The following is a 19886-nucleotide window of genomic DNA, read 5'->3' as shown; positions in this document are numbered from 1 at the left end:
ACTTCCTCAGCCTATCTTCATACAGGAGGTGCTCCAGTCCCCTGATCATCCTCGTGGCCCTTCTCTGGACTTGTTCCAACAGTTCCATGTCCTTTTGATGTTGAGGACACCAGAACTGCACACAATACTGTAGGTGAGGTCTCACAAGAGCAGAGTAGAGGGGCAGGATCACCTCCTTCGACCTGCTGGTCATGCTCCTTTTGATGCATCCCAGGATACAGTTGGCTTTCTGGGCTGCAAGTGCACACTGCCGGCTCATGTTCATTTTCTCATCATAGAAAGAAAATGGTCCAGATTTCAGCTTCCCCATGAAGCTACTGCTTTCCCTACTGTGGTTTATGACAATGCTTGGTACAGCATCTTAGCTAGAGGTTGAAACTCTGGTGGAGAAAACTTGCTTTTATGATGTAGCTGTGCTTTTCTGAGCATGCTTATCACATGAGATAAATCAAAAAAGCAGAACACAGGCACAAAACCAGAAATTCCACTTGATATACAAAAGACGCAGAACTAAAAATACCATCACTACAGCTTTTCCATTTTCATTGAGCTGCCACAGGTTTATGGCTGAATGGAAGCACTCTGTTACATTGGTTTTGACCTTAAGTAAGAGGCAAAAAGTCATTATGAAAGAGGAAGGGTGGTTTGATAAGCTGCATACCTCAACACTGCTTACATTCACTTTTGGTTGTATTTGACTTGTTTTGCTTCTATTGTGTCCTCATCTGTCCAGGTGTCATCTTAAATGGTCAATTAGATTGGTTTGTGGGTTATTTTGTAGAAAAGCAAATACTGTTTGAAATCTCAATAAACCTATCATAACAGGCATAGATATCCAAATTGAGATAAAGTCTTACAAATACTTCCAGTGGAGAAAAAAGAAAGATTACCAAAAGAGATTAAAAAGACCTAATTACATCCAACAGTTATAATTTGAAATTGGGCACATTTATCTGAGAAATAATCCCCTTTTAATGGAAATGCTGTTAACCGGTTGATCAATTTCCGAAGCAAGCTGGAGGCTTGAAATTCACAGACCTTCCTAAAGACTCTGTAGTTCAAGCAAAATTTAAGATTAGTACACAAATTACCAGATGAGAATCCATGGTTTATGCTGTACAAGAGGTTAAGGGTGACCAGAGTCCTTCCTGGTCTTTGCAGCATGTAAAACATCCTTGTCCACTGATGTGGTAGAAGTATGATCTGAACCGGGTGTTGAAGTACAGCTCTGGGGGTATCTGTCCAGGCATATAAACCAATGCATTTCACTCCGCAGACAAAAATGTATTGTATTAGGAATGGAAAATACATGCAAGAGGTTGTGGGGAAGGAAAAAATGCCAAACAGAATGTGAAGAGGTAAAAATGATGAAAACGAAGTAGAGGGCAAAAAAAGACTCAACCTCTTTGTGTTGAGGAGGGGAGGAGAGAGGCCAGCACCTATGCTGAATAAATTACATGCACACAGACGTGAGCTCTTCTCTCTATGATAAAAGACCAATTGAGATATTCCTTTCCATTTGGTATTTTTGAAGGGAGAAGTATTAACTTCATCCTTTCCAATGTATGAAGGCAATTAGTAAGACAGGGATTCAGCATAGTTGATGGCAGAAGCATCATACTGAGGTGTAGGTAAATAACAGTTCTCTTTTGTAGCTTAGCCTCAGTTCTGCAAGGATGCAGACTTACGTATTCCACTGACATGACTACATAAATGCAGTGAAACCAATTATGCCTTCCTTGTACTGGTTATTCTCACACTAGCTTTCCCCTCTGTACTGACTGTCAGGCTTCTGTCTTCCCTTCCTTGAAAGACTTCTTCCAAATATAGATATACAATTCTATGTTGAAGCAATAAAAAACATGACAGACAAACTAAAGAAACTAAACCCAGATGATGCCAGTGTATGTGTTAAACATCATTTATCAATCTCTTTGCAACTTGCTCCTTCATTGCACCCTTTAACCTGCTTACCTGTGGCACTTAGGTTGTGGCTTACTATTTCATCAGGGGATGGAGCATTGAATAACTCTTACAAAGCTAATGGAACAGAGTCATAGAATCATACAATAGTTAGGGTTGGAAGGGACCTTAAGATCATCTAGTTCCAACCCCCCTGCCATGGGCAGGGACACCACCCACTAAACCATGCCACCCAAGGCTTTGTCCAACCTGGCCTTGAGCACCACCAGGGATGGAGCATTCACAACTTCCCTGGGCAACCCATTCCAGTGCCTCACTGCCCTCACAGTAAAGAATTTCTACCTTATATCCAATCTAAACTTCCCCTGTTTAAGTTTTAACCCATTACCCCTTGTCCTGTCTTTTCATTAAATTGTCATTTTTAACACAGCTTCAAGAATTCAGTAGAAGAGATGCTGCATCATTCAGGTTGTAAACAGAATTCTGGTTGTAGCCACCTTTATAAAACAGGCTGCTAAGTGCACTGTTATTTCTGGCCCTCCTCCTAGAGCTTCACGTTGACTTAAATAGGCCAGCCCAGTACTTGCTGTATTGTTATGAGTCCGTATGGATTAATTTTTGTTAAAAAGCTAGCTCCTCAAGTACCTGTATGGCAGCCCCCTTCCCATGCTTCAGTAATGCTAAACCAGCTGCTTTGCATCCCAGCTGAATGCATGGAGATGAGGGCCAGCCTCATCACAGTAATACCCACTGCATCTGACTCACTACATCTCCTGCTAGGAGAAGTAATAAAAGGTACATTTCTCTGTGTCAGCAAGAGCTGCCACACTACAAGGAGGAATAATTTCCAAGTTCAGATTTTCTATTTGTAATTTTCCTCCCTCACTTTTTCCATAGTTTTTGAGTACTTTGGGAGAATAACTTGAGATTACAGTGTCTGAGGAGACTACCTGCCGAAGCTGAGAAAGTCTGAGATCTGTATTCCTGCTTTCAGGAGTATTTCTTGATGGGAGCATTGTATTCCTTGAACCACAGGAAGGAGGAAACAAAGCTGAATCCATCTAGCTGCACAGTGCAAATGAGATCTGTGTGAACAAACCCATCTGCAGCATGCTTTTACTCAATGAATGTTCAGTGAACAGGCACCAACAATCTTAGTAGAAATCACTGAAATTATCTGAAACATTACCATTCACCTTCCAGCAGCTTTGCATCTTGAAACATTGACATTTCACCTGTAATTTAATCTCTATAATTAATGAATTGTGGAAACTCTTTTCCCTAGGCACTAGACCGTCACACTGTGTATGGAGTCTGTCAGCAAATAATACTACTAAACACCCAGGAAGTCTTTTAGACATTCTAAAAAGAAATAGCTGTACGTATGAAAATAGATATACAGCTCCTTTTAGAACTAGTAACATATAGTAACCATACAGATACTATTGTGAGCAGCTGGCTGTAGGTGGCCCTGATTGAGTAGGGATGTTGGACAAGATGACGTTCAGAGGTCCCTTCCAGCTGCAACCAGCCTGTTATCCTGTGATACGTTACTTGTCTTTCCTCAGCATATTTATATTACACAATGATGTCTTTTGAAATGATTCATCTGTCATAGTTAACAAAGATCACTGTTTTGAAAGATTTCTTTAGTAAATATTCTAAGGGGTATTTCAAATACTTATCATTAAATTCTGCATCTTTGTCTTCTTTTGTACCGAGTGATATTTAGTCCTAATAAAGAAATCTCCAGAAGTGCTTACAAGGACAGCTGACGGATGGCATTGTTAGATCCAGGAGAATCACTATATGTTAAAAATGTAAACATGTTGTCTGTAATCAGATGTACAGACAACAGTAAGCACTGAAAGGAAGGATTTTATAAAACCACTCAGTTACTTGTCACATGCAGTGGATTGAACAAGAAGCTGTATCCACTCTGAAAGGATTTAAACGCCACCAAATTTAGTTTGAGAACAAAGAGATTTTCAGTTTATCTGTTCTGTGTACATAGAAGAGGCAGCAGAATGGATTCGTTGTGCACAAATCGTGGCTAAGGTGGTGCTGAGAACAGCGTAGATAAAGGGGTTAGTGTGGCTACAGGCAAACAAGGATTAGTGGGCTTTTTATGCATTGCTAGAATGAGCAATGATTAGATCTGAACCCTACAAAGAGTTTAAGGGGCTTGGTGGAACAGGTACTATCAATCTGTATTTGGTTGCTTAACTGACTTAATGATAAGATCTGCAGGTGTATGTTTTCTCCTTCTTAAACTCAAGTTACATTAAACATTAGGCAATATTCAGATAGGAGAATTAAATTTACAACTGCCTTGAGCAGATATTCGAGACTGGTCACATCTGTCTCTTATAGAGAATGAGATTTGGCATGCAAGACTTCTTTTCCTAAGAACTGAGCTATAGATCTTACGATCACTGATAACTCTTTGCAGAAGACCATTTTAAATCTGTTAGCATTGAGAATTTACAAATTAACCCAAGGATTATATGACATTAATAGTCGTATTTTTCAGAATTTTCAAGTCAGTTTATTCTTTTTTAACATACTAGTTTAATCACACACTAGTGAGTTTGTTCTTTCATCAGGATGCAAATTAGTTATCAGGATATTGGATATTATGAAGCCTACCAGCTAGATACTGGTAGGATGCAGACAATATGGAGTTGTATGACATCAAACCTATCAAATAATCACATGAACTTGTCATTATTGGCTCATCTTCATGACACTTTGCCTTCATAATCAATATTTTAAATAATAAACTTTTTAGTACCTCTTCCTATATCTGACATATTACGGGCTGGTTTCAAAGCAATTTAATGTCATAATAGAGCAAATGCATGCTTTTAGACCTGTCGTGGTTTAAACACAGCCAGACAGCTTGTTCACTCACTTCCCCCTGTTCTTGCCCTCCCCCTACTCCCAGAGGGATGGAGAGGAGAACTGAAACTAATACAACTCCCATGGGTTGAGATAAGAACAGTTTAGTAACTAAGGTATAACACAAATCACTACTGCTACCACCAATAATAATAATGATAAAGGAAATAACAAGGGAAGAGAATACAACACCTCACCACCAGCTGACCGACAACTTGCCCCTTCCCCCAGCCCTACCAAGCTCTGACCGATACCTCCTCCAACCCTGCAGTCTCCCAGCCCTTCCGGCTCACTCCCAGTTACCTCCTGGGCATGACATGCTGTGGTATGGAATACCTCTTTGGTCAGTTTGGGTCAGGTGTCCTGTCTCTGCTTCCTCCCGGCTTCCCCTCCTCCCTGGCAGAGCATGAGGCTCACAAAGTCCTTGGCTAGACCAAAACATCAGGCCGAAAGTCAAAACACAGCACTGCACCAGCTACCAAGAAGAAAAATGAGTGCTACTGCTGAACCCAGGACAAGACATGATAACAAACCACAGGGTTTCTAGCTGTGCAAGCAAAACCAATGTGTACAGTCAGCTTTCATGCTTTAAGATGAAGAGGAACCTGCAGATATCAAGAAAATACAGTAAATTATCAGTCGTTCAGTACATTATGGGTTTTGAAGTAACAAGTATTTAATGCTTCATTACTGCAATTACACAGTGTTCTCATATAATGTAGTAGTTGTTCTTATACAAGAATATGTCCTGGGACATAATGCAATAAATGTTGAAATGATCTGTTCAGGATAATGCTGAGTCTGTAGACTCAACCCATTGTTATGATGGCATCGTCCAGTACAAAGGCAGAACAAACAAGAGATGCTTTAGAGGCTATAAAAGAACTTTCTTTTTCCATATTTTTAAAATTAAGGGCAAAATTGTGGCCTCTACTGAGGTAGAGGTCAATTTTACCAATGGAAGCAAGATTTAATTTCAAATGGAGAAAGCAGGATACTTTTCAGCTTGTTCCCTTTGTCCCAGTTTTCTTACTGTCCCAGGGTTTTCTGAATTAAGTCCTAGAATACCTACATCCTGCCAATAGTCAAGACAATCATTTTGCTGTAGTTTGAAAGCGTTTAGCATATTTATGATCTCTAAAATATATTGCATTTGTTATGTCCTTTCCTTTTTTGCCTTTCCCTTGTGTATGCTATTCCTCAAAAAAGGTTTTGGGATGAGTCATCCCAAACTTTTTACTCCATAAGAGTGTTTGACTACCATCATGTTTGTCCACTGAGATCAGAAATTAGCCACATGTCTTAATTCCATTTAGATGTTTGTAGCAATATGTTCATCAGTGTTTAAGTTTTATAGTACATAACAATACATCATGTTTGGAGATACATTATTATGATACTGCATAACAAACAAGTCATCAGGACAGGGGAATAGGGAGGTTTTACATATCAATGGGACAAGCCACTGTTCATAGGTCAGTTAAGTACAGGGTCTGACACCTTTTCCACCAAAGTAACATTTACATTACCAAAGAGGGAAGTTTTGGCATTTCTGCTAAATTATCACCAAGTCAGTGAAAGGTAAATATATTTTGGAAAGTATGATTGAATCTGCACTTCAAAAGGACCCTAAGGAAGAGATTGCTGTAAAAGCTAACACACTTTATCAGTAGAGGTTCTCTCTGAGGAATGCAGCCTGAGTCATAAGGCACCTGAAAAGATAAAATTCCGAATGAAGGTGGTCAAGAAAAAGCCCGAAGTAAATCAGCAGTGTATAAGAACATTTCGTTAGGTTTGGTGGCTTTATAAGAAAATTAAATAAAATGTTTTGTTTGTTTGCATTCACCTTTTGTCTCTCAGGAAAAAAAAAAATCGTATGTTCTATATAAATATTTTTAATTTTTGAGTTTGCTTTCAAAATAACTGGCTAGTGTTAAGGCATTTTTTTGATATTTTTTCATCTAGGAGTGTGATAAATCTAGAGAACAAAGATGGCATGAGAGATTCTTTTCCTTTCTCTTTACTGAAGATGTTTAAAAGGGAGAGTTAAGGACCAGAGAAAGTGGGCCAAGAGTGTATACAAGGAAAAAAAAAAACAAAACCACAACGATAGACAAAGTAGTACATATTGGCAGTGTTGATTTTATGCCATTTATGTGAATGTATAATTCTTTTCTAAAGGATAATCTTACCCATTGTGCCTGTCTGACCTACCAGACTGCTAGCCCTTGTTGCCATTCCTCGCTGTGGTTGGTGGAAACCAGTACTGTGACCTTTCTCCAAAATTTAATTTAATTTAATTTTCGCTCCCATTCTGAGGCAGCTGTATGCTGAACCACCTACTGTTTCTTTTTTTTTTTTTTTTTAAATCAATCTCCTAAATCTTTAATTCATAGGAAAGTTTGAAGAACAAAGAAGCCATTGTTGGAAATGAAGATACCACTCAAATCAGTTCAGATCATTTGTATTCAAATCAGTTGCCTAGAGGCACTGAGTTTTGATGATACAGAGCCTGGCTGTCCTGGTTTTGGGAAATGACTTGCTAGAAGTGGGAAGGGAAACATGTTGGAAGATGTACAGTTAAGTTTGCAAAGTGTTATGAGAAACACAGATTGATATTCACTGTAAACCTAAGCATGCACAAGTTTAGCAGACACTTGACTGTGCAATTGTATGAATACAGCATTAATGAACCATAGTCTAATGAGGGAAAGGAACTGTCCTGTCTGGGTTAATATAAAGTCCTTGTTTTGCTTCTATAATTAATTTAATTTTATTTTCATGAACATTTTAGGTGTATCAATACATGCATGAAACCATAACTGTTAATGGCTGCCCCGAATTCCGAGCCAGGGCCACTGCAAAGGTAGGATATGTGCAACTGTTGAAATACGTGTTACCAAAGTGACCTAGTAATTGACTGTGCGCGTGTGTGTTTCAGGTATTCGTGTGTACACTGTAAGAAAATTTAGACATCAGTGGCAGCCCAGAGTCTAGAACCAGTGCTACTTCCCAGGTAACAATCATAATGGCAAATTTCAACCTTTATGCTGCTTCTGTAGCTTAAGAAAAGAGAATGATTTTATGAAATTTGATGGTTTTTTGAAAAGTTGCTTCGCAAAAGCAAATCTACTGGTTCATTCTGCAGAAGTCTGCCTGCACCAACCAATATTTTAATGGACTATTTTCCCATACATCTCATCCGGAGAGGACACCATGACTTGGGAGATAGAAACTAAACAGTCAAAATCCCACTTTTAACTGATGGGAACAAGTAGGTATTAACCAAGTGGTAAGGCTGAACACTGACAAAAAGTATCCTGATCAAGGGACTCCACAGCCAAAAGCAAGCCCATTTTTTTCTGATGCATTACCCATTTTAATAAAATATATTGGCTCTTTGTCCATGTGGACTCACCTTTCTCATATCCTTAGACCATGACATTACTGCTACTACTAAAATGATAATTTTCTAAGGGAATTCACACAACCATGAAAGAACCCATTTTATGTGACCATATGAAATAGGCTCTGTTATTTCCATCATGTGCACAAAGAGAGATGCTTCCAAACAGGGAGATCCACCGTGGTTTTGGTTTTCGCATCATCATTTTGTACTTCACACCATCTTATAGGGTGTTGTAGCAGATTCTCTGCAAGACAGGTAAACCCACAAAAGCCATGAATCTGCTTTAGGCGTATTTTTTATGGGCCTACTCCTGTGAAGCTAGTAACAAAACAACTCCCTGAAATCCTAATGGAACTAAGATTTTAGCGTTATGTATTTATATTAAGAGATTTTAATTTAAAGCTGTATCAGAAGATGAAGGTTAGGAGTGTGTTACGAAATTATTTCTAGAGTGCTTTAGAGAAGCAAGCTGCACAATAGCCAGCAGGTAACCTAACATACACTAAATTGTAGTCTATTTTCCTTACTAAATAGAATATTCTTTTCTGTAGGCTGTTCTGATTTTAACCTTCTTCTAATTGAAAGTTAATGGTGAATGTGAATTTGTAAGGTCTGTGGTTCTATGTAGAGCAATGTGTATGTGAAATCCTGATTTTTCTACACTGCAGGTAAACATAGAAATTTTTGCTATGTTGTATAGTAAACACCACAGAGAAATCCAATTAGTGTTTCCAATTTAGCCATTCTCATTTCTTATTCATATAGAACAGCAGGTTTTCAGAGCAATGTTTCAATATCGCAATATTTCCTGGTTATTTCTGGGCTGTCTGCATTGCATTCTCCTAGTGCATTCATGTCTGACATAAAATGTATGCATGATGACAAGGTCTGCATGTGCAAAAACATGTAACTGACAATGATGCATTATGTCACATCATCCACTAGCTTCTATTAAGCATAACCATTATCAGGATGCTCAAAAAACATCAGCGTAATGCAGAACTGTTTGAGCAGTTTGAAGTACAAACACATGTTGAAAAGGATAAAAGATTTTCATATTGTTTATTTCATGGTTTACTAAGATCCATAAGTAGGAAAACACTTGTAGTAAAAAATAAAGTATAAGATGTAGTGTTTTTCTGGATTCCAGCTTTACAGTTTGTTGCTCTTTATTTTTTCTTTTTTCTAAAGTAAGACTAACAATCTAGGATTTTTCTGATTGATTTGTAAATCCCTTTTCTTAATATTTAATTTTTCAACAAACGTTTTGATGCAATTATATTATAAAACCCCATATTCCTGTTTCAGGAATTAGTTCATTTGCAAGATTTCATAAAGATTGTAAATTAAACTTTTTAAAATAAGAATATCCTTTTAAGACTTTTTTCTGTGCCCAAAGAATAAAATAAATAATTCCATACCTCTAAAAGCAGAGAGTTAACAATGCAGTTCATGCACTTTATTTCAACTAGGAACACAGTAGAGATCACATTATGTTATCCCACAGTAATAATATTTTCCCTGTGAAAAGGCAAATAAGAAATGCACTAGTGATCATAAATGTTCACCATCACACAGTCAGGCTTACCGGTGCCTACCTGTGGCTCTGCTGCTAACTTTCTGCGTTATCTTTGAGAAGTCACCTAAACTCTCTATTCCTCTGCTTACTCCTTTATTTCAAAACCATTGGCATGGAACTTAAAATTTTTAAAATGCTTTCAGAGAATCAGAAAAAGCCAGATTAAGATACTGAAATGTTTTCACAGGAATGAATTCTTCCTGCAAATGAACAACAGGGTTGTTTGTTAGCAGTGTTCTCCCTACATAGTCAAATCGCTTGTTTTTTTCTTCCAGGCAACAGTTGCTGCTTTTGCTGCAAGCGAAGGCCATTCACATCCACGAGTGGTCGAGCTGCCAAAGACTGATGAAGGCCTGGGCTTTAATGTCATGGGAGGAAAGGAACAAAATTCACCCATTTACATTTCTCGCATCATTCCTGGCGGAGTGGCAGAAAGGCATGGAGGGCTCAAACGTGGGGACCAGCTGCTTTCAGTTAATGGAGTGGTATGTGGAAATTTGATAATTTTCATTTTCATCTGGATTTTCATTTTTCACAGCTGTTCTAATACTATGATTTAAAATGCAGCCACTTGAAACAAGAATTAGCCCTGTGAGAGATCTTCAGTGTGCATTTGTGGTGCAGTGAAGCAAAGCTGCATCGACAACTTTGTGCCACTGTAGTTTCTGTTGTAGTGGAGGTGCTTGAAGAGCTTCATTTCAAATCCATATCACATGCTTAATTTCCAGGGAAGCTATGTCTTTCTTAATTGATAATTTTGAAAATTCCTTTTGCATTAAAAGTGTAATAGCAAACTGTCATGCTTGTAGTAGCCTCTGAGGCACACAGCCCTTTCCAAGCACAGTAATGTCTCAGTGGCACTTGTGCAATCTTGTGACCTTCACAGCCTTTGAACGCACAATCAGAAGAAATTTGGTAAGCCCATTTGGTGCTGATTTGCAGTGGAAAGTACATTCCAGATTTCTTTCAGTGACATTCATCCTGCTATGGTACTTCTGTCAGAAAAATTCAGCTGTACAAATGTACACATACAGGTAGCATGTATTCTTATTTAAAAGGTACATTTTTTACATAGTTGTTTTTCATGTAAGTCAATACTTCAGGTTTTTTTTGCAGCACTTTCACTGTAAATGTCAATATGGTGGTAAAAGGGCTGTTGGAATAGAGAGGAAAAATAAGGCTCTGACTACATGATATGGGTCAAATTATGCCTTTCATTTTGCTTTTAGTTCCCTTTTACAAGGGCATGTAAAGTACTAAAAAGGTAAGAATTCATATAACCCTACACTTCCCTTAATGAAAACATAATTCTTTTTCTTGCAAAACCTCCTTCTAAACTTTGTATTTAAATGCACCAAAGGCACGTAAGACCAATTCCTGAACCCAGTCAAAAATGCGAGACTTTCCAACTTAAACTTCTTTGATGCAAGCCCATAAGGAATGGATGAAATACTGTTTTCTGCATGCTTTCATGTTGTCATCTGTTTCTCTCAACAGCAGCTATTCCTTTCCTCTTTAAATACAATATCAGTGCAGCACTTCGGACTTTTTGCCACTTCTTTTATCAACCATCATATTCTCAAAAGTGAAATAATAGGTCTGAAAGCTTGCTTTACCTAGTCCACAATGAGAAAGAGAAGATACAAAACAAAAAAGAAAAGCCACTGAAAAGATTATTTAGTCTCAGGGAAAAAGAAATCAATTGAACATTTAATAAAGTAAATTGCCTAAACTTCACTGATTGGAAGTAGATCAAACGATTTTGTTGTTGTTCAGCACTTCTTTCTATAGGTGAATAAAAAGGCAGAGCAAAAGAGTTTATATTCACTAACTGATGGATGGCTCTTGAAAAATCATTTTACTGTCAACAGCATCTAGCAAAGCACCAGGGAGGAAAGTGGTGAACCTGCAGGTGTCATGATATATTGAATCTGACTCTGTTGTGCTGTTTGAAGAAAGTATCTGTTTCATGATACTCTGTTCAAATAAATAACTTCATGAAGTGCCCTAGAATATATATTAAGCTAATGTAGCAAAAAACCCCATAGTATAAAATTCCCAATTGCGTGTAGGCACATAAGAAAGTTGAATTAGAGATGCAACAGAAATATTTTTGTGTTCAGAGTCTAAACAACAAAATCTGAAGCTTAAATTACAGTTGCATACTTGAAATAATGCCTGTGAGCAGCTGTTCATAAACCAGTCTTGGGCTGAATTAAGCCTGTACAACGTAATTCGTAAAAAGGCAAAAATTAAAGAAGTGGAAATGTGTTTGCAGACAGCTTGAGACAGGAGGAGAAAGGTCTAAATTTAACATTGTTCAATGGGACTAGTTCACTCTGTGCTTCTCTTAATTTAGCTGCAGAAAAGCACATAATATACAGTATGTACAATACAACAGACAGCTCAGGAGTGGAACATGAAATATCTGTAACTTGTTTGTGCTCAGCAGTTGGTGGTTATCCAACTTTATAATTATCAACATAAAACTAGTGCTGTGTGTTCCGAATCCAGATTCAGTATCCCAGCATGACTGGGATGACTGTTCCTTGAGCTGTTTCACTGGTTGTAAAAAAAAAAGTGTTTTCCCATTATGGGAAATGGGGATTTTGTTACATACTTTTGCCCCACACCCCCTGTAAGTAAAGGAAATGAAAGCAGTAAGCTTGCAGATGGCTCAGCAAAGGCACTTGCTGGTGGCTTTTCATATCTGGCAAAGACTCGGCATTTGTCAGATACCTGGTGTGAGTCAGATATAGAAAGGGATGCAAAATAGGTTTATAACAGCTAATTTGTCACCCAAACATTTGTTTACAGATAAGTAATAGAAATATTCTCCTCGGTCTCTCAGCTTTGCAGTTAACAGTCTGATTCTCTTTTTTGTCTGTAAGAGTGTGGGATTATTTTCTTTTATATTTATGACTAGTCTGTGAGCCTGGATGCAGTAATGGTTGGTGCTTCCCCACACCATATCTGCAGTTCTTTCAGCTCTTCTTGTCTCTGCAGCATTTTGCGTCCTTCTTTTTGATACAATCTGCCAATGAAATAATGGAAATAAAGGTGTAAGTATATATAAACATGTGTGATCTAAAAATACATATGAAAGATATACATTCCAAAAGAAATTCTTAAATCCCATGTTTGGTGGCCAGTTCTAAAGTAACATGTGTCAGCCTCACAATGTCCCCAACCAGAAAAATCCCTTGTATAGGCATGACTGACATCAGCAGGAGTCCTTCACCAACACAGACTCAGAGGTTCGGAGAGGTAGAAGAATTCAAACAGCAAAACAACTTCCTTCGCTGACATAAGCTCTTTTCCTTACTCCAAGAGGCTCTACTATTTCAGTTGTGCAGCTACCGCTGTGCAGGTGGAGCATTTGGAATGCCTTGGAAATATGAGTGCAAGCAGCAGTGAAGATATTAAGACCAGGTATAGAGATCATATTAATAGCAGCTGAAAACTGTAGTGCTTTAGACCTGAGTTTGGTATGTTTGGAGAGTAGGATTCATATTTAAGCAGCACTATCTTCTAGTTTGCCTTTTTTGTTTTCCCTTCTGTGAGCAGTAGAGCAATAGGCTTAATTCTGTATCATTACTATTCAGGCCAGTGGGGGTTTTCCATTGACCTGGATAGCACAAAGTCAAACCATTCATTTCTAATTAGAAAATACTGGCTGTAAACTCGAAGAACAGGCTAGAGGCAAGTGGAAAACAAAACAGGAAATCGTGAATTAAGTGCAGTTTACTGAGTTGTATGAAATATTAAAGTACACCACCTTCTTGGTCCCCTACAGAACAGATACAATCACAATTGCTTATTAATGTCAGTTAGAACCACCCAACTCTTCGAAAGCAAAGGAGTATTTTAGCTATTTCATGTAGCTTACAACTTTTGTTCATAGCCTGTTCTAAGTGCATACTGTTGCACAACAAAACTGATCATGACAACAATGAATACACTGTCATTTCCTCTGAATGTCCATGCCATTTGTCATACTGACCACAATTAACAAGCAAAAAATAAAATATAAAACAATGCCAGATTGTATACAGTTCCTCTTAAGATGAGAACTGTGTTTCCAAAAGCCAGTCACAAAGCAATGAATTTTGAAAGATGGCTGGTTACAGGATGTGTTAGTTATGATCTCCTCTACCATTGAGCAGTTAGTTAGGTAGGGAATGTGGGGAAGAGGTTTTGATTTGTATCTGTGACTTTTTCATTAAAACAATTTTTAAAATATCCTGTTCATCTATAACCTTTTATTTTAGCTTTCTTTGGAGCATTAGACACATTCACTGCTTCTTATGCAACAACAGTTTCCTCTTTTTCAAATATCTGTAAGGAAACTCTCCTTCTCCGAATTACTTTTGGGTAGGAGTGCTTGTTCAGCAGATTTATCCCAGTTACAAGTTCTAATGAACTTGGCCATCACAGATTATTGAAGATCTTTGAATAGGAGACCTACAGGAGGATTTCTTTGAACACACAGTTCAAAAATATGAAGTCATTTATTTCAACAGTCAAATGCATATTTACTTCAAATTTTTCTCTGTTTCTAGTAATCATTTCAGCACCTGAAATGACATTATTTCTCTAAATTGAATTAATATTTTCAAAGCATCTTAACATTTCTGTAAAACCTCTTGAGTCTAGTTACTTGACCCAGACATGAAATTATTCTGTGTTCATATGTTGAATGCTAGTTAAGAGAAGGAAGATAAATAGCAAGGTTATAAGCTTGGATTGTGTTATTTATATTATTTATGTAGAAGTGTGTTGTGTATGCTTTTTGAAGCTTTTAAGTCATTATTTCAGGCTCATTGTGCACCGCCACAGAAGTAATTCTTACTCGGTAATTCTTGCACAGTGCTACTCACTCAAATAAGAGGAGTGAAAACAGAAAGAATTTTCTTACAATGACTGCTATAACACTGCTCAGTTATTCTTTCTGTATGAATTGAACTTCAGATATTTTCAATGCTGCTGCTTTTCTTTGGAAGCCTATGAGAATAGTTTAATTTTAAATAGCATGGTAATCATAAGAGTTTTAAAACACAGCATGTCATAAAACTTCTGTTTCTTTCATGTGGGAAGAAAATCACTTGTTTTTAAATGGTCTAAAATCCATGTGAAGATCGCAGTTGTGCAGGCTGTTTGTTGGTTTGTTGGGTTTTTTTGTATGCAGAGATGATTTTGTTTGTTGGAATGTATCGTACAACACATGTAGGCAATCATACACCGCTAGAAAATTTCCTCCTTTCTCTTAAGGTGTGGAATAATTCATATGCTTGAAAAGCACCCCAGTCTACCCACTTAGTGGTAGAAATTAAATACTCTTTTCACAGCTCAGTCACCTCCCCCTTTTGGAAATTTACTGGTTTAAACAGTGTTAACATAGAGATCAGAGCTTGAGCCCCTTTGGGAATACTTTTGATTTCACAGAAGGTATCATCTTACTATAAGACATTTTCCAGAAAGGGGTGGAAAATGTGTATTCCCTCATCAATAACTTGGAGTGCTTCAGTTGTTAGTGTTTGATTGCTTACAACTAACCAAATAAAGACTAGTTTACTTCCAGTAGAGAATCTGTGTCACATTAATAGTAAATGTGTGAGCAACACCATTAGCGGTCTGAGATGCAGGTTGCTCCTGGGAGCATGGTGTGCATACTCCTTTCAGCAGCTGCTTAATCACATGTTGTTCACTGCAGGATCCCAACAGGAACAAGGCATAAGAAAGGAATTGCCATTTCAAACTTGCAATTTCTTCATTTCTTACCAACATTTAGGTAGGATTTTCTTTTTGTACGTTGCAAATAGTTTGTTTGTGTTCTTAAAGATTATTTTTGTTTACATAAAGGTTGTTGAGTATTTCCCCTGCTTTTCGTACAGGTCAGGAATTAGGCTTGTAACGCAACCTAAAATAGATTTGGGTTATTTAAAACATGGAAATGAACACATTCCCAGCCTGCATAAATCTTCCTTAACACTTTCCCTTAATGGTCCCTTGAAAAATGGAAGACGTGTAAACTTCCTAAAACCCCAACAGCCTTTCCGTATGAAAAGAGGACAGAGCCCCAGATCAAAGCAGCATTTTTGTTATTAAATCTGTTCTCTCTGCTTCCAGAGTGTGGAAGGAGAACACCATGAGAAGGCAGTGGAGCTGCTGAAGGCGGCCAAGGACAGCGTCAAACTGGTGGTACGCTACACGCCCAAGGTGCTGGAGGAGATGGAGGCTCGCTTTGAAAAGCTGAGAACAGCCCGGCGCCGGCAACAGCAGCAACTGCTCATTCAGCAGCAGCAGCAGCAGCAGCAAACCGCACAGCAAAACCATATGTCGTAGGTGAGAGGATCCATTGGTCTTCCCTAAAGCCCGCTGACAGTACCCTGCCTGGGCCAGCAGTTATCTGGGGCTCAGGGGTCTGTCAGGGCAGGGCCTGGCCACAGGGCCAATCCCAGCCCAGCTGGGAGTAGGGCAGCTGGTTGGGGGGGCACTGGGTGCCAGGCATCTCCCTGGGGACAGGGATAAGATGTGGGCCTGGCTTAGGGACACCCATGGCAGGGCAGGGCTGTGGGGAGCTGGAGACCGGCCCTGCTGTGGTGTCCCTGAGGCAGGGGCTGATGGCCCCGGGGGGCAGAAATGGGGTGTTGGGCTGTGGGCAGGGTGGGAGATCCCCAAGGGAGATAGTCAGGGGACTGGAGGTTCCCTCAAGGCCCTGTCAGGCATTTACTGCCACAAGGATGAGGAGTGCTCATTCTTCAGTACATTTCCACATGTTCTGTCCAAGTAAAAATGCATTTTGAAAATAGGAGAAAGGCCCTAAGAAATTCTGGAGCCAGTTTCCAACTAGCAACCCCACGATTAATAACCACTGTACAGCTCTGGCTTGCCTGCAGGCAAGACTGCGTAAGAAGCCTGTAGTTACTGGGAACATTTTCTAAATTAAAAACCAGAACATTTATGACAAGGAAGAACATGCTACTAGAGTTGGACACAGTTCAACTAGTCTGTTAGCGCTCTGCAGCAGATCATCAAGATTTGCTGCTAGTACATGAAGAAAAGTGTTCCTAGACCCTTCCCTACTACAGGAAACCCAAACTTCACTCTGTGGTTAACCTGCAGGGAACCTGCAAGTTCTTATTGCTTGGCTCCGGTTTGCTGGGAAGTATTTCATTCACTCTTGGCTGACATTCAATATGACAATAGCTTCCAAGCGGCTTGCAAGTTTCCCGGTGTAGTCAGAGCACATGGTATGTGAGGTGAAGACATTCTCTATATATTCATTTTTTTCTGAAATCAGTGGGAGTTTGTGACATGAATGCATTTAAAGATAAGGCTCCATATGCACAAATGAAATCAAGTAGGAAGCATGTCCCAGTGACTTACATCACAGTCTTCAGGCAGGAGGTATAAACAGTAGTATTTCATGATGTAAGTTTTGGGTTTCCATGTAAAATAAAGCCATTGCAGGAGACAAACATACAAACAGCACAGACTCACGAAGTTTTTCATTTTATTGGTTACCTAAAGCTTTTAATTAGCAAGTAAGATATTTTTACTGATTTCAAATTTTTCTTTAAAGTGGAATGGAAGAAAGACAGGCAGGTACAGCCAGCAACTTAATTCCTTCATTCCTTCAGTTTGCTCTGAGAAATTTGTTTGTTTAATTCTAGGCTATTCTCAAGAAAAAAAAAGCCTCGATCAACAGTTCAGTAATCAAGCAACCAGAGCTGTACTTCAGTATTCCAGCAAAAGGAAACAACTACAGGAACATGAAACAGAATTCACCTGGAGAATGTGCAGTACAAGAATAATGTAGTTAAGACAGCCATAGGAAGGGTACCTTCATGATAAGGTTTTTCAGCACATGGCAGTCACAGATGCATACTATTTCTGTGACTCTATTCCTAATGAAAACAGCATGATAGGTAAACCCTGTGAAACAGAAAAGTCCAGGGCTTCCAAATAATTGTGTTTGATCTAATCTTGCACTCCTTACTCTCAGAAATTGGCCAGTTGGTTTTCTCTACTCACTGAAAGTTTCATTTTAAGGAGACCAAGATTGGCTGCTTTTGGGGACAGAATCTTGCTCTACAGTTATTTCCAGAAATAAACAACTACATCAGTTCAAAATTTCGCCACAGACATCAAACTCACACATCACGCTTCATAGCCTCTTTGTACTATATATTGTAGAGCAGTTTTAACCTAACTTCCTGTTTATAATTTTCAATTTTCCCTCTGGAAATAGCAATTTACTATATTTATAAAAGTATTCCATTTGGAGAAGCAATTGGCTTTTTACTCTTGGTGTTTCCATATATTTTATTATACATCAACAGAGTGACAAAGTTTTAGGTCAACTTTAATTTTATTAGTAGTAAAGTTAGAGAATCCTAGAATGTATTTTTAAACATAGGTATTGCTTGTATCTATTATAGTAACTATTCAGAAATCTATAACTGGATATATTATATATTTATTCCATAAAATGTATATTGTCTGAATGTACCTGTTAGAGAAGTAGGGTCTTTGCTTAGCATGCATTGCAAATGTAGTAAGCTAATGTTAGCAAAAGACCAAGCTTTGTATGGCAGATATTACTGTGGTAGCATAATCTCAGCTTTTCTGTATTCTTTATTTTTCAATCTAATGTTAATATATTTTAAAGAGGAGGAAATGTAAGTTGTTTCTTTTGAGACTTGCACATTATCATTGAAATCAATTTGAAGTTAGAGTTCTGACTTTTTTAATCAGATGGAATTGGAATGTGCAAACAAAATATATAACTAAGTTCTTAAGTTTACATGTCTGCTTTTCCAAAGAAAATAGTCAAAGCTGGAAGGCTGTAAATGTTATCTACTTTCAAGAACATAAGAAAAATGGAACCCCCCAATTACAGAAAAATAATAATTTTCAGCATGCCTTCTATGCTTCATTAGAAAAGACTGGGGGAGAAAAGGAGCTTAGGGGAGAACTTTGCAGTCCTAGCATGTTGGAAACTCCAGTTGATGTCAGTGGAAGTTTAGTAACGGGAGGAATGTAGAAATGGTCTGAACCCATGTTCTGCTTGTGAACTTGGAGCAAATCAGAAACAGTTAATATTTGTTTCTGACTAAAATGATCTGTTCTCAAATGGAGCAAGGCAAAGCAAAACAGGGAAAATTGGCAGTATTATAGCATATGTTGGAAACTAAATGCAGGCTGGCCAACAGTTTTGACAGTGTTTGATTAGTGTAAGTAGCCACTGAAGGGAAATAACTGTATTTTTAAAACCAAACAGCATGAATTCATCCAGTGAAGCCTCGTTTTATACAGAGAAGTAATTCTATCCAGTGATCTATTGGTGACAATATCAAGATAGTTGAGTTTGAGAACTCCCAGAATTAAAGATGAAATATATTGTATTGTGCTCTGCACGGTGTCTTTTTATACTTAATAAAATTGTACGTACCTATTTTAAAACTGTATTCTCAAACACACACTGCTATTAATATTGACAGTATATAAATTGTTATTATGACTGCATACAACTGTTCTGTATTTTATCAGTATGATTTGGATTACACTGAAAGCTGCATTTTCAGACACCAACTATTCAGATTTAGTCAGCCCACTGTACTGCATTTTTCCAAACCGTCTCTCCACCTCCTCCCCTCCTCTTCCTCAAAAAATTTGGATTTGATGGAGTGGAATGTGCTGATTAATAAATTTCAATAATAGAATATCATTCATATAGAGAAGCATATCAAATCCATTTTCATATCTTATGATTCAATAAATTATTTATACATACTAAATTAACATTCTAGTCCTTGCCAACTTTTAAAAATAAGGTCAAAGAAAAATATAAATGAAATACAACTGTCAATAAATTTCAGGTGGAAGCAAGAAGAAATAACTTTTTAAGGGTCACTGTTCATGCCCCTTACTGATCAATAAAACATACAGCCACTTAATCACAGAATAATCTGTGTCCCTAAACCTATCATCCGCATTTAGTTTTATGTAGTCCTTTCCTTTGTGATTTAAATGTCTTTGGTCCTGATGCAGTAAGGCACTTCCACATGT

The 19886-nt window shown here is 38.1% G+C and overlaps 1 protein-coding gene across 2 annotated transcripts in view; it reads left to right on the top strand.

Annotated features, from left to right (window-relative positions):
* The window catches only part of LIN7A (lin-7 homolog A, crumbs cell polarity complex component), a 50476-nt gene extending 30861 nt beyond the window's left edge, over positions 1 to 19615 (top strand). Inside the window, exons 3-6 of one of the 2 annotated variants that reach the window (XM_062613843.1) lie at positions 7619 to 7690; positions 10088 to 10297; positions 15942 to 16153; positions 17489 to 19615. In XM_062613843.1, coding sequence (XP_062469827.1) covers positions 7619 to 7690; positions 10088 to 10297; positions 15942 to 16153; positions 17489 to 17531 — 537 coding nt within the window. In that variant the 3' untranslated portion in view covers positions 17532 to 19615. Of the gene's footprint in view, positions 1 to 7618; positions 7691 to 10087; positions 10298 to 15941; positions 16158 to 17488 lie in introns of both variants that reach the window. The other variant, XM_062613842.1, reaches the window with a different exon arrangement.
* Positions 19616 to 19886: the final 271 nt, after the last annotated feature.

Source organism: Pezoporus occidentalis, unplaced genomic scaffold (assembly GCF_034315485.1).
Source record: "Pezoporus occidentalis ecotype Australia unplaced genomic scaffold, CSIRO_AGI_Poc_V1 ctg17, whole genome shotgun sequence".
NCBI lineage: Eukaryota > Metazoa > Chordata > Aves > Psittaciformes > Psittacidae > Pezoporus > Pezoporus occidentalis.
This window is presented reverse-complemented; position numbering and strand designations above follow the sequence as displayed.